Genomic DNA, 14328 nt, shown 5'->3' with positions numbered 1-14328 from the left:
CATGAGACTTTTCAATTAGCTAGTAAAAAGCCAGAAATGGAACTGTGGCCCAAGTGGTAGAGTGCCAGCCTTGAGCAAAAAAAAGCTAAGGGACAGCACTTGAGCTCAATACCCAGTATGGACACAAAAGAGAAAAGAAGAAAGGAAAGAAGGAAGAAAGGAAGAAGGGAAGGAAGGGAGGAAGGGAGGAAGGGAGGGAGGGAGGAAAGAAGGAAGGAAGGAAGGAAGGAAGGAAGGAAGGAAGGAAGGAAGGAAGGAAGGAAGGAAGGAAGGAAGGAAGGAAGGAAGGAAAGAAAGAAGGAAAGAAGGAAGGAAGGAATCAACTGAGTAAAACACCAAGTAAAGAATGGAGAAAATAAAAAAATGGAGAAAATATTCACAAACTATACACATAACAAAATATTACTATCTAGACCACATAAGACCTCAAAAAAAAAAATCCATCTAGACACTGGTGGCTTAAGCCTATAATCCTAGCTACCTCCTCAAGAAACTGAGATTTGGAAAATGGAGGTTCAAGTGGGCCCAGAGAGAGAAGTCTGTGAGACTCCATTTCCAATTAACCACCCAAACCAGCCAGACTGCAGGTAGTAAAGTGCCAATGGAACAAGCAAACCAAAGTGCAAATCCCTGAGTTTAAACTCAGGTACTATAAGAACAAAATCCTGTCATTTGCCACAAAGTGGATGGAATAAGAGAACATTACATTAAGGGAAATAAGAAAGGCCAAATACCACATACTTTTCTCCTGTGTGGACAGTAAATGAATGCATTTCATAAAAGAGAAGAGAATAATCATTAGTAGAGGTCAGGATGAGTAGGGCAGTGGGTGGGAAGAGGGGAGTCTGGATAATGGGTACAAAGCACGGTATTAGTAGAAAGTTCTAGCATTCCATTGTATAGTAATGTGGACGTAGTACACAATAGTTGTATATTTTACAAAGGATGAGAGAGGAGCTTGAAGCTTCCTAACATTAATAAATACAGAGATATGGATGAAATATAGCTCAGTGGCAGAGCCTCAGCCTATTGTATACACAGCCCTGAGTCTACTCCCCAACACCATAAAATAAAATAAACACACAAAAAGATAAGCAAATGGAAATACCATTTACTTGGATTCATCAAGTGTACATTATATACATGTACTGAAACATCAAAATTTACTTCATACTAGGCATTGGCGGTTCACACCTATAATCCTAGCTACTCAAGAGGCTGAGCTCTGAGGATAGCAGTTCAAAGTCAGCCAGGGCAAGAAAGTCTGTGAGACTTTTATCTCCAATTAATTGCCAGAAAACCAGAAATGTTGCTGTGGCTCAAAATGCTAGAGCACTAGCCTTGAGCAAAAGAGCTTAGGGACAGTGCCCAAGCCCTGATTTCAAGCCCTACAAATGACCAAAAAAGAAAAAATCAAGCAAAGAAAGAAAGAGAGAGAGAGAGAAAGAGAGAGAGAGAGAAAGAAAGAAAGAAAGAAAGAAAGAAAGAAAGAAAGAAAGAAAGAAAGAAAGAAAGAAAGAAAGAAAGAAAGAAAGAAAGAAAGAAAGAAAGAAAAAGTTTGTCCTACCTACTTTCAAAATGAGAAGTGACCTGGGCCTGAAATCACAAATAGAAAACATCCAGGAAGCTGATGTGACCCTCTGGGTAGCTTCACTCTCAATCTATCCTTTTTTCTTCACCAGCTTCCTCTCATCTTCTTTAGTATCATTTTCCTTGCCTTCATCTTGGCTTGCACTTGGCCTGGACTAGTCATGGTCTCCACTTCTTGTCACCTAGTCAATGTCAGCTTAACCATAAAGAGCAATCTCAGGTCAGGTTTTTTGAGATAAGAGTCTCATGGACTTTCTTGCGTGGGCTGGCTTCAAACTGTGATCCTCAGCCTCCTGAGTAGCTAAGATTACAGTGTGAGCCACCAGCTCCCAGCAGAAAATTTAAAGTTTAACCAATAAAAATAATTTAACATATAGGGTATCATGTGTTAGCTGTACTTCTGATTAATAGGTATGGCAACTATTCGATGCCATTTGTCTTACTATAAAAAAGATGGAGAAAATGATTAGTCTAACAAAAATCTAGTAATATTGCTTAAAGATCACTGACTTTTTCAGGTCCTTAGTTCATCAGAACTGGGTACTAACTAATTTTGTCAAGAATCTGAAAAAAATAATAATTTAAATGAGAACTAAACATGGAAATTTATCTAGATGTAATGAAAAGAAATGGTAGCAAGGTTTATTAGGAGTATGTGTTGGAAAAGTGCTTTCAATGAACAATGCTCAATAGGAAGTGTACTCATTACCATACTCATGTAACTGTAACATACAACATTTTGTTGTATCTTTACAATAAAAAATAAAAAAATATTAAAAAAGTGCTTTCAATGGCACAAAATCAAAATACGTATGATATTTTTACAGAGATCAAAACTGGTTTATTCTGAATGGCTAATGGGTAAGGTGAAGTCTAAATTAAGTACAACATTAAATTTGAAGCAATACAAGTTTTTATTCATTCATATAGTTAAACAATTGCAGTTGTATGGATTTCACAAATTTTTATACCACACACACACACACACACACACACACACATACACACACACACACACACACACAAAATCCAATTTCTGAAAAGTGACTTGAATTGTATAAAAAGTAGCACCAGTACACTGACATTCCCTTACTTTCCCAAAGTAAGCGATGTCAAAAGTATACAAACTCTAAGCAGGCTTAAAGTCACTCAGAAGCTATTACCAGGCACTGGTGGCTCAGGACTATAATCTTAGCTACTCAAAGGGCTGAAATCTGAGAATTAATGTTCAAAGCCAGGCTCAAGCAGGATAATCCATGAGACTCTTATTTCCAATTATCCAGGAAAAAAAAAAAAAAACAGAAACTGGAGGTATGGCTCAAGTTGTACAGTGCCAGTCTTGAGTGGAAAAGCCAAATGATAGCGCCAATCCCTGAGTTCAAGCCCAATACTGGTATGCAAAAAAAAAAAAAAAAAAAACTGTCTATTTTTAAAACAATAAAATTGTTTAGTTTCAAGAAAAAGTAACATAATTGATTTTAAAAATTTATGTACGCATGTCCACTTTTAAAGATGAAAGGCCAACTTCAGACTATTTTTGTAAGCAAAATAAATATGTAAGATAGATATATTTTATACTACCTATACACATTTTATACAGGACGTCAAAGTAAGGAAGACAGGGATTCCATATGTAATCCGTGCTATAACTCAAAAGACTAGTTTTCTAAACTGAAAAAGGTCAAAAATGGTCCCAGGTTTACTTAATAGAATAAAAATAGTAAAGGTATATTCTATATCAAATCTAAGTATCATTTTGTTCATTTTGCACTGTTATATAAGAGAATAAAAACATCAAGTGTAGAAACTAGGGATTGCTACGTAAACTTTTGGTTGCTGTGTCCTAGGTAATAACGCAAAATGTCTCTCACATTTTGTTGCTTTGAGAATATTCAGCCACAGCTCTAAGACTAAATTTTGCCTTTTGGAGCCCCCTACAGACTCCAAAGGCTAAGCACAATCCTAACAGAGTAAATAACACTTTTGTGGGTGGTAATTCAGGGTTCAATACTTTATGCAAAAACCCATGTTTGCACAGGTAACCAAGCAGCGCTCAATCTAAGCACTCCAACTGAACATCTGGTAGCAAAATCATCCTCAAGCACAAAGCTTATTTGACAAAGTCTGTGTTTGTCCTTTTGCACTTAAAACTAGTAGGAGAAATGCAGCAATGTCACACAAGAGATCTCTGGAGAAATGACTTTAGAGAGGACATCCACCTTTACCAGGTATATAACAAAACTGTGTGAAGAATTTTACTCACAAATTGCTTTAGAAAGGCGTTGAGGGTCAAAATTGATACAGGGGTGAGTTTGATGAGGATATGTATGTATAGAAATGACACAATGAAGTCACACAACCCATCTGTGCTTATAACATTTGAAAATAATTTTATCAACAGACACATGCAGAGTGATTTCCACCCCTATTCTGCAAAATAATTGGGGTAAACAACCCTTGTGAAATGTAAGAACTAATGGATCAGCCAAGCACTCATAGCTCACATTTGTAAACCTAGCTACCCAGTAGGTAGAGATCAGAGGAGCTTGATTCAAAACCAAACTGTGAGACTCAATTGACCAGCAAAAAGCTGGAGTGGAGATGTGGTTCAAATGGTAGAGCATCAGTCTTCAGCAAAAAGCTAAGGAACAGTGATTAAGGCACTGAGTTCAAGGTGCAGTATTGGCACAAAAAATAAAATTAGTGTATCACTGCATCATAGCAGAGCTCCAGAAAGTGGTTAGAAACCGAATGATCTAACAGGCTTATGTATGAAGACCACATTACCAAACTTCAATGAAAGCTGTTGATCCCAAGGGATGGGAGGGGGGGACGGGAAGGGGGACAGAAAGCAATGAGGGTGATTTTGAGCAAAGCATTACATATGTGTGTCTGAAACACTATAATGAAGCCCTTTGATGGAATTAATCCACACTAAAAACAAACGACAGGAGAGTAAAACAGGATCTGAGGGGGCAGGAGGGAGGAGGGCTAAGGAAAAGGGTGAATAGGGAGGACATAGTTTATTTGCATGTACAAAACAGAACAATAAAACCCAGTGAAACTGTTTTAAGAAAGGTAAGTGGGATGGGAGGTGGTGAGGAAGATCAGGATACATTGTGTACATGTGTGGAAATGTTAGAATGAAATCCCCTTTGTACAATATATGCTAGAAAAAACAAAGGTGGTTGGACACTGGTGGCTGGCAGCGCTCAAATGTATCTCAGCCTCTCAGGAGTCTGAGATCCAGAGGATCACAGTTCAAAGGCAACCAGAGCAGAAGAGTATGTGAAACTCCATCTTCAAGGTATCGGCTGGGGGGAGAAGGTGAACGGGGAGAGAGGCTGGGCTGAAACATGGCTCCCACCAAGGAAGTTCCAAAATTCCAGGCCACAATTAAAACCCCAGTACTTGTTAAAAAAAAAAAAAAATCAAATAAGCCAGGTGCGTGGCTCATGCTTATAATCCTAGCTACTGAGGAGGCTGAGATCTGATTGTGATTCAAAGCCAGCAGGGGCAAGGAAGTCCATGGAACTCTTACTCTAATTAACCACCAGAAAACCAGAAGCGGGGTTGTGGTTCACAGCAGCAGGCAAACCCCACAACCAGCAACAATAACAACAACAAAATCAAGTACATTGATGAAATCTTTTCATCTAAAACAGTTAACAGACCGTCCTCCTCATGCTCCTGTCACAAAAGGAGAAAATTTAACATGGCCAAAAACATAACAGCTGTATTGCCATACTTATTGACTACAACCACCACCGCTACCAAAAAAGAAAAATCTTGAGAGCATTTATCAAACACTATTCTGACCTTCATTTCACCTGTATCAAATCACCTATCTCAGAATGCTGGATGGTTTCATTAACCCAAGGTTGATTACAGAAAGGTATGAGGACAAATGGTAGGGAATCTTGTTGGAAGAAGATCCCTTTTAGCAGAAATGAAGGTAATTTATAATACATGCAGTGCCAATATTAGCTTTGATGAGTCCATCATGACTGGCTCCTTAAGTGTATCTTTGTGATTAAAAACTTACAAAACGAGGTTTGCCCTGTGAGCTAGTGTTGGTCTCATTTGGTCTAAAACAGCCTTGACTATCATTCAAGATTCAAAACCACACAAATCCTGTGTTCACTAAATCCTGTGATCTGGAAACCCTTGGCTTTAACACACCAGTTTTACACACACACACACACACACACACACACACACACACACACACACACACACAAATGGTCTTTTCTATTCATCTGAGTTCCATTTTAGCGAAACATTGAACTTAATTTTTGGAACCCAGGGCCTAGGAGCTGTCCCGGAACTTTCTACTCAAGTGACTGCTCTACTACTTGAGCCACAGTTCCACTTGTTTTAGTGCTTGATTGGAGGGGTTTTTGTGTTTTTGGTTTTGGTTTTTTATAGTGATCCTTGATCTCAACCTCCTGAGTAGTTAGGGTTACAGGTGAAAGCCACCAGTGCCCAGCTGAGCCACATCTCCATTTCCAGCTTTTTGCTTGTTAATTGGAGATAAGCCTCAGTCTGGCTTTGAACCAAGTTCCTTAAATCTCAGCTTCCTATCTAGGATTTACAAATGTGAGCTACCAGTGCCTGGCTGATCCATTAAGTCCTACATTTCACAGCTATTTTTTACTCAGTTCATTTCCAGAGTAGGGGTGGAAATCGTTTCACCATTGTTTGTTTATGAAATTGCTCTTAATCCCATTATGTTCAGAATGCCTGCTCCCTCCAAAAGTCCCAGAGGTAAGATTTAAAGATATCTACGATTTATTCAAATAGCTACATACAGTTTTCCATTTACATACTATATACAATATGAATAAAATTTACTTGAAAAAAGCTGTTTGGGGCTGGGAATGTGGTTTAGTTGTAGAATGTTTGCCTAGCATGAGTCTGGCCCTGGGTACAACTCCTCAGTACCACATAAACAAAATAACAACAAAAAGTAGAATTTACTTTAGTATTTTCTTAGGTAAGCTGAAACTTAATGGTCCTTCTTAGATAACGTATAAGCACTTGAAGTATTTATGTAGGCCACGTATAGCAGACATCAAGTTTCATGATTAGAGGCCAGTCTGGACAAAAGGTTAGCCAGACCCCCACCTCAACAGATAAGCCAAGCATGGACAACTATAATCTCTATGCAGGAAATATATGAACTCTTACATGTCATGGAAAAGGCAAAAAAAAGGGGGGTAGCGGTGGATATCAGGGGCAAGATTCAAGTGGTAGAGCACTTGCCGAGCAAACTCAAAATCCTGAGTTCAAAACTACCCAGTACTACCACCAGGGGGGAAAAAGTTTTTACAGCAACAGGAGCTTAGGTGATATACTTCCCTTTCCTTTCCCATTACCACCCAGTCCTTGGTGTGAAGATCTCTGCCTTCTCCTGTTTCTCCTTAAAACCCTTCATAACATTTAGAACTCATGTATCTGTTATGTCATCTCTTCCTTCTTTTCGATTCTACTTAAGGAAAATGTCCTTACTGCTGTTGAATATTCTCATGGTATCCTGAGAATGTTTTCATAAAGTTGTTCTTTTTATCTGGTATTATCTACTTATTTTTTTTTAAGTGTCTATATTTACTTACAGGAATCTTTTTCCAGGGTTTCCCCCTTGTACCCCAGACTGCTCTTTAATTCTCAGCACTTGAGGTCCTGTGTCCCTAATAACCTTCTCTTTCATTGTCCAGACCCCTGAGATCAATTCTACTGGGTATCTACCAGTGGCTTTGAACTTCATATAGAGGAGCATTCATATGTCCATGAGCCCAACATAAAACATACAGCCCAACCTACTATTCACTCACAAGCACATGCATGTACACACACACACACACACACACACACTTTTCTTTCTTTCCAGAACAAGCCAGAATTACAGCTCTTTTGGTGATTGTTATAATTTTGGAATGGTTCATAAGTTTTCCAAATTTTTTTTAAATTTTAATACTTTCATCTTTTTTCTTTTCTTTTTTTCCCCAACTGTGAACCATTCCATATTGCATCTTTATTGCAAAAGTCAACATGCTTCTTAGAAATTCAGATTGTAATTGATAAAACAAACATTACATATATGAATTTAAATGTATAAACAGTTAGAAATTCAACAATATCTCCTATTATACTATTACACAAGTTCACAATTTTGTAAAAACTATAATACAGGCATACTATACATCAAGAGGAACCACTATTCCTTTTCACATGATTTTTTTCTTTTTGAAATAATGATCCATCACCATGGGCCTTTTTCAATCGTAACAAGACTGCTTTCCAATTGTTTCCTTTTAGCTGGTGACAATATTTTCTCAATGTTCCATGAAGAAATTGAGGGAAGTTTCCATTCCTTGGGGTTACGTTTGTAGGCTCGGGTAGAAATCTAATAAATCAGACCGACCTAGCCAGATTGGTGGCTGTTGTTGCTGATCAGCTACTTGTAAAAGGTATCATACACATTAAGAACAGCAGAATTTGCCTCTGATGCTGTAAGTTACTTCTGTAAATAAAGACATGAAGAAAACAAGTCATGGTAGCTATTCACTTTTAAGAGAAACCTAACAGGTGGGGACTGGTAGGGGAAAAACAATCCTAAGGTGGGGAGGGGAAGGGGTCAAGGTGTATGTATGTGTATATATAATCTATACTAACTTGGGATTTTATAATATAATTAATTAATCCATACTTTTAATTCATTTTCAAGAGTCAAACATGTTTTAGGATTCGTAGGAAGGACATTTAAAAGTATTTTAGTTCTACCTAAGCATACTGAAAATTTGTTTTATACAAAGGACTGTAAACCTTAATTAAAAAACAAACCAACAAAAACCTATCTGTTCTTCCTTTCTGTACCTTTCTCTTTCATTCCCTGTCCCCAATAACTAAAGAGTCAAACAAATCCTCAACTCTCTCTATAGTCAATGTAATAAGATACTAATTTTGAGGTTAAAAAATCATATGAAAAGGAATTTCATTCTGTCAACTGTCTACCGAAAATTTTCTTACAGCTCCATTAATTTACTGTAATTCTCAGTTCCCAAATACAAAAATACAACAATTCTTATTGAAATCTATACGCTGGTAGTTTTAGTACACAAAAGAAAAAAAAACCCAAACAAATTATTTACAAAATTATACAGTTTAAGAAAAAACTTTGTACAAAAAATATATAAATCCTTTGTTCCCTCTATCACACTTAAACTGTTAGGACTCAAAATATTCACCACAATGAATCTTTCAAAATATATACTGACTGAGCCACAGACATTAGGAAAATTTCATTAGAGTTGATGGAGGACTAAGGAGCAAGATTGCTTACTGTAGGTTCCCCATTCTTCATCTGAGCTTATTTTAGCTTCAGTGCGATCAGAAACACAGTAACTTAGAAGCAGGCCCTTATTATGAAAGGAGAAGTACATGAACTTAAACATGACAACATGTAGAAGGGAAAAGGATGAACAGAATATGGGATTTAACTTCTTGCTACTAAGTCAATCTACAGTCCTGATGGTTTTAAGTTTCTTAGTGAATAGTTTCTATTTTGAGAAAGTCTACCTCAGGAAACAAAATTCTTGCTATACTGATCACCAAGAACACTGAAGCCAACAGGAAGTTTCAAATTTTTATATTACCACACACATTAAAAACACAGATGTAGATATCTTTGAAAAAGTGACATCCTATGTACATTAATCATTTTATTTCCCCAGGGGCCAGAAAAGTGAAATGTTGCTCCTCTGCTTTTCCATCTAACATTTGGAATACAAGGACATAAATTTACATATATATTTTACTTAACAGATACTCTATACAGTGTACAGTAAAAATGCACACAGTAAAGGAAACTGCCTACTGAAGTATGCGTATGTTTGTGGAAAGCAACAAGCTACAAAATTAGGAAAATGTAAGATCATCTGACCAATGTCTAGTTAGGACTCCACTTATTACTAGCACACCCAGTATCCTCCCCATCCCCTCCCTCCAGGTACCTCACCAACATGGTTTAAATTTAATCAAAGAATTTTAGACACTTTTTAATCCTTTTGTGTAACTATAACTAAACTGAAGCTTTACAAGAAAAAAAAAGCTGGCAATTTTTTCCCCTAAAAATCCTTCCTTTATTCTCATCAAAACATTTATTATTCATTGAAGTGCTAGTATAAACCTTATTGAGGTCTGACTCTTGATGGCCCAATAGAAGCACTTATCTCTATAAATTAGGCCTATTAATAAAAAGGGATGAGGAAGAAAAGTGGGGGATTCAAAGGAGGCAATAGGTACAAGCCTTTTACATTTTGAGGTTAAAAAGCAAAGGGTGGGAGGCAGCAAAGTCAGCAGTTAGCATGGTGAGGGAGGGGAGAGCAGCACATCCTGCAGCACAGATTGACACACTTAGCTGGGATTTCACTGGCAAACTACTACACAGAAAAACTCTGAAAACAACTTGATGTTGAATACAAATTAGACTCTACCATTTAAAAAAAAATTAAATTTACTTCTCTTCCAAAACAACTCTTGAAAGCAAAGGGTTTTTTAATTACAAATATCTCCTGTCTGACGACCCATTCATAATAGGTGAGTTAAGAGATTCCAGGCGATTTTGACATTTAATGAAATTTTATCAGCAGATTATAATAAAAATAAGATTTCTGAACACCCTGTCATTTACATCATAATCCAACACCAACAGCAACAAAAACAGGAGGTGTGGAAAGTAAGGCTCTAGATCCATGTCATTCCTGTGGGTCTTCACAACTGTGTAAGAGTCACTAGGCCTTTGGTGCTTTAATATCATGTACAATTATGAGATGTGTTTAAATAGCAAAGTTGCTGTCCTTAAACCTATTGTGTTGAAAAGAAAAATAAAATTTTTTTGGCTCATTGACTTCTTTAAATAATTTTAAAAAGTTGTTCTTCTAAACAATATTCCTAAAAATTATACAGCTCGCATCAGATTTCATCTTCGCCATGAACGAGACTCATATTCATCTTCATCTTCATCGTCATCATCATGCAAGAACAAATCTGAGGTTTCTGTTTCCTGAAGAAATGAAGGCACATGAACATTAGGAGAAACAAACTAAGACAGACTAGATTTACTAGTGATACATTCTGAGTAGTTTCTTTTAGGGCCAAAACAACAGACAAAAAATTAATTTCTTTAACAAATAATAATGGTACATCTTTATGGAGTACAGTGTGGTAGTCTGATATATTTAAACACACACACACACACAAAAGATTTTAATTTTTGTGTGATGAGAATATTCATCATACAAAACACTCCTTTCCTCTAGCTATTTTAAATTATACAATACTGCTAACAATACCCATTCTCTGTACAAAAGAATAGAATTATTCTTCTTGTCTGGTGTGGTTTCGTACTTGTTAACCAATCTCTTCCTCTTCCTATGCCTAAATAACGTTTTTTAAATGGATATAAATTCTTATCTTTTGTTTATACAACATCATTAGGAGCATAAAGTAAATACAGGCTGGATATGAGAAATTATAGGAAAAAATACTTATAAGAAGCATCTCTAATAAAAAATAAGATTGAGGTTTATTCCATTTACTTAAAAATAAGAAACATAAATGTAAAATCCAATTATTTTTGAGGAGAAAATATATAACTTCTCTATTATACCATCATAACATTTATTATTCCAAATGTTATATGAAAATCTAAGGCATAGCCAAGCACTGGTGACTTACACCTGTAATCTTAACTATTCAGGAATCTAAGATCTGAATATTGCAATTCAAAGCCAGCCTGGGCAGAAAAGTCTGTAAGACTCTTATCTCCATTTAAACCATCAAGAAAGCTGGAAGCAGAAAAGTGGTCCAGTGATAGAGCACTAGCCTTGAGCACAAAAGCTCAGACACAGCACCCAGGCACCAAGCCCCAGGATGGCATTAAAAAAACAAACAAACAAACAAACTCATTCACATCAAAGTATCTACAAATATTATCAAAATGTGTTGTTTTTTCTTTTTTGTGATTCTTCAGAGTAAATTCATCAGGGCTGCCACACTTGAGCAATTCTTCCAGTCCTTTTGCTTTTTGTGGTTTTTTGTTTTTTTGTTTTCAGATAAGAGCTAATAATTTTTTCCCAAGGTGACCTGGAAATATAAGCCTCCTAATTTCTGTCTTCTCAGTAACTGGGACTACTGGCACTATGATCAGCTTTTTTTCTTTCTCTTTATATAGGGAACATTTCCTGTTTTATGTTATATAAAAGTACACAGTCAAAAAACGCTTCATCAACTATAAATGCTTGCTATCTTTAAAACTAAGATTATGCAATCAGAAATAATTTTCACTTTAATAAACTGGTAATAAACACAAAATTAAAAAGCAAAACGAATTCACACTTTAAGAGGCTGATTATTAACTGTATGCATGCAAGAAAACACAGTCTTACTTAAAACTTATACTATTTCAGGTTAAGAAAAATATAAAATGGGATATGTTCCAATTCAACTCTTGAGTTTTTGAATTTACCTCCTCTTTGACTTCTTCCTCCTCCGTCTCAGTGGATATAGATGGTACCTTGGGTTTGTGCCATGATATTTGTAGCCGACGGTCTTTGAATTTTGACCCTTGGTTCGCAGCCTAAGATATATTTTAGATTATGTTAAGTTTATTATTCAAATTCTGTGCTTTAAAAAATATAATGACATATGTGATGAAGTGCAAATGTGAAACAAGTCTGTTGGGAGGTATGATTGGGGAGAATGATGGAAGGGGGTACTGACTCTGACCAAGAAGTACAGTTCTTGATACTAAGACAAGTAGGTTAAACTGGAACCCCCTTGTACAATCTTTTGAAATTCAGGGGAAAAAAGTATAAAAATTTAGGGAGATACAATTTGTTAGCAATGGATTGTATAGTCTAGAAAACATGAAATCCCTTGTAATTAAAGCTGTATGTTCTGGTATGCCTGGAATAATGCATGATTCATGTTTAAATTTTAGCATTTATCTTGATTAATACGTGTGATATACTCACTCTATTATAAATTATGCTGAGGTCAACAAAGTTTAACTGTTGACCTTTCATTTTGATATGTACATAAAAAGACTCACATTAGACCTGAAAATTGGTGGATTAAAAAAAAAATCAATTCATTTCAGGTCAATTCACTTCACTATATCTCTTACAACTGTCCTTATATTTGATAAGTATTCCATTTCCTCTTTTGAAATGCAGTTCAATAACAAGTATCACACACACACTCAATAAATATTAGACATACACTATCCATACCTAAGATAAAAAGTGCTGTTTCAAAATTGTCTTTGTACTATTTTCTAAGTATTTCTTTCTTCCCAACAAATTTCAGTAAGAGAAGGCAAAAGTTTCATTTTAAAGATGAAGCAATATAGACCAACGAAAAGGCATCAAAACTATCAGGACAGTGAATTCTTAAGTTATCTCTAAAGGCTTTTCTAACAAAATTCTCGTAGAATACTCCATCTAGCACAGTCCTGAAAACGCTAACTGATGAGATTCCTTTAATTTGACCTTTCACTGCTTCACCACCTTCTTGAGGCTTCACTCTAGTTTGAACAGGAAAACAGTGACAAACCTCATGATATATTTTCTGTATGTTCCCAAAGAATATCTGGACCACTGTAGGGTAAGAGTGTGTATCACTCATATACATAGCAAATCAACTACTGCCTATATAGATAACTTCCTGTGACCTCAGAAAATGATTTCCAGCATTCCTTGTGAGGGGCAAATGTTTACAATCTAGTACAAAACAATTCTGGCTCTTCTGACATACCAAACTGCTACCCACATCAGGTGATATGTACAACAGACATCCTTTGCCTTTAATCCAGCCTTTCAACAAAGCCCAATTATAGAAGCTTTCACTGCTTGTTTTGTTCATTTCAGGACTAATTTAATTTTTAATAAAAATATTTTAATTTTATACTAAGAAAAATTGGTAGTTTTTGTTTGTCAGTATTGGAGTTTGAACTCAGGACCTCTCTGCTAGGCACAAGCTCTACCACTGAGCTACTGATTCCTATCATCTACACGACACACCAAGCTCTTTGAAGAAAACTAGGTCTCACCTAATCACCATCTATCTAAATGTTTTTCTCTTTAAGAGGTACTGATTTCTATCCCTAACCAATTACCACAGGTGAGGCTTAGCCCAAAGGAGAAACTATGATTAGTTAAATTCAATCAAAACAACTCCGTTTTCCTCAACAAAGATTAGTTGAAAAATGAGCATATGACTTAAAGACACATCACTGAGTAGGAATGGTCGAGAGCAGGTAAGAGTAGTTCCTTTCAATATTCTTTAAAACTGGCTTAAGAGGGCTGAGAATGTGGTCTAGTGGTGGAGTGCTTGCCTATCATGCAAGAAGCACTGGGTTCAATTCCTAAGTACCACATAAACAGAAAAAGCCAGAAGTGGTGCTGTGGCTCAAGTGGTAGAGCACTAGCCTTAAGCAAAAGCTCAGGCCCTGAGTTCAAGCCCCAGGATGGCAAAAAATAAATAAATTTTTTTTAAAAAATTGTCTTAAGAAAGGAACTTGTCCTTTTCTGCCTTTGAACACTGCGGTTAGAAGCTGTTGTGTTTGTTATTCCTGCACACATCTCTATAGCATGAGAACAAAAGCCAACACACTAAGGGCAACAGCGAAACAACGTAAGGAACTTGTGTGGTTGAGTTTAAGTGACTCAATTTGAA

At 36.3% G+C, this 14328-nt stretch overlaps 1 protein-coding gene across 5 annotated transcripts in view; it reads right to left on the bottom strand.

Annotated features, from left to right (window-relative positions):
- Positions 1-4348: 4348 nt before the first annotated feature.
- Positions 4349-14328, bottom strand: part of Rbm27 (RNA binding motif protein 27) — a 72601-nt gene continuing 62621 nt past the window's right edge. For 4 of the 5 annotated variants that reach the window (XM_070036307.1, XM_070036310.1, XM_070036309.1 and 1 more), the window contains 2 exons: positions 12119-12229; positions 4349-10654 (listed from right to left, as the gene is read on the bottom strand). In XM_070036307.1, the coding sequence (XP_069892408.1) occupies positions 10571-10654; positions 12119-12229 (195 nt within the window). In that variant the 3' untranslated portion in view covers positions 4349-10570. The remainder of the gene's footprint in view (positions 10655-12118; positions 12230-14328) is intronic. The other variant, XM_070036311.1, reaches the window with a different exon arrangement.

Source organism: Dipodomys merriami, unplaced genomic scaffold (assembly GCF_024711535.1).
Source record: "Dipodomys merriami isolate MVZ:Mamm:240054 unplaced genomic scaffold, mDipMer1.0.p SCAF_27, whole genome shotgun sequence".
Taxonomy (NCBI): domain Eukaryota; kingdom Metazoa; phylum Chordata; class Mammalia; order Rodentia; family Heteromyidae; genus Dipodomys; species Dipodomys merriami.
Note: the sequence above shows the minus strand (reverse complement) of the source record. Positions and strands in the feature narration are given on the sequence as shown.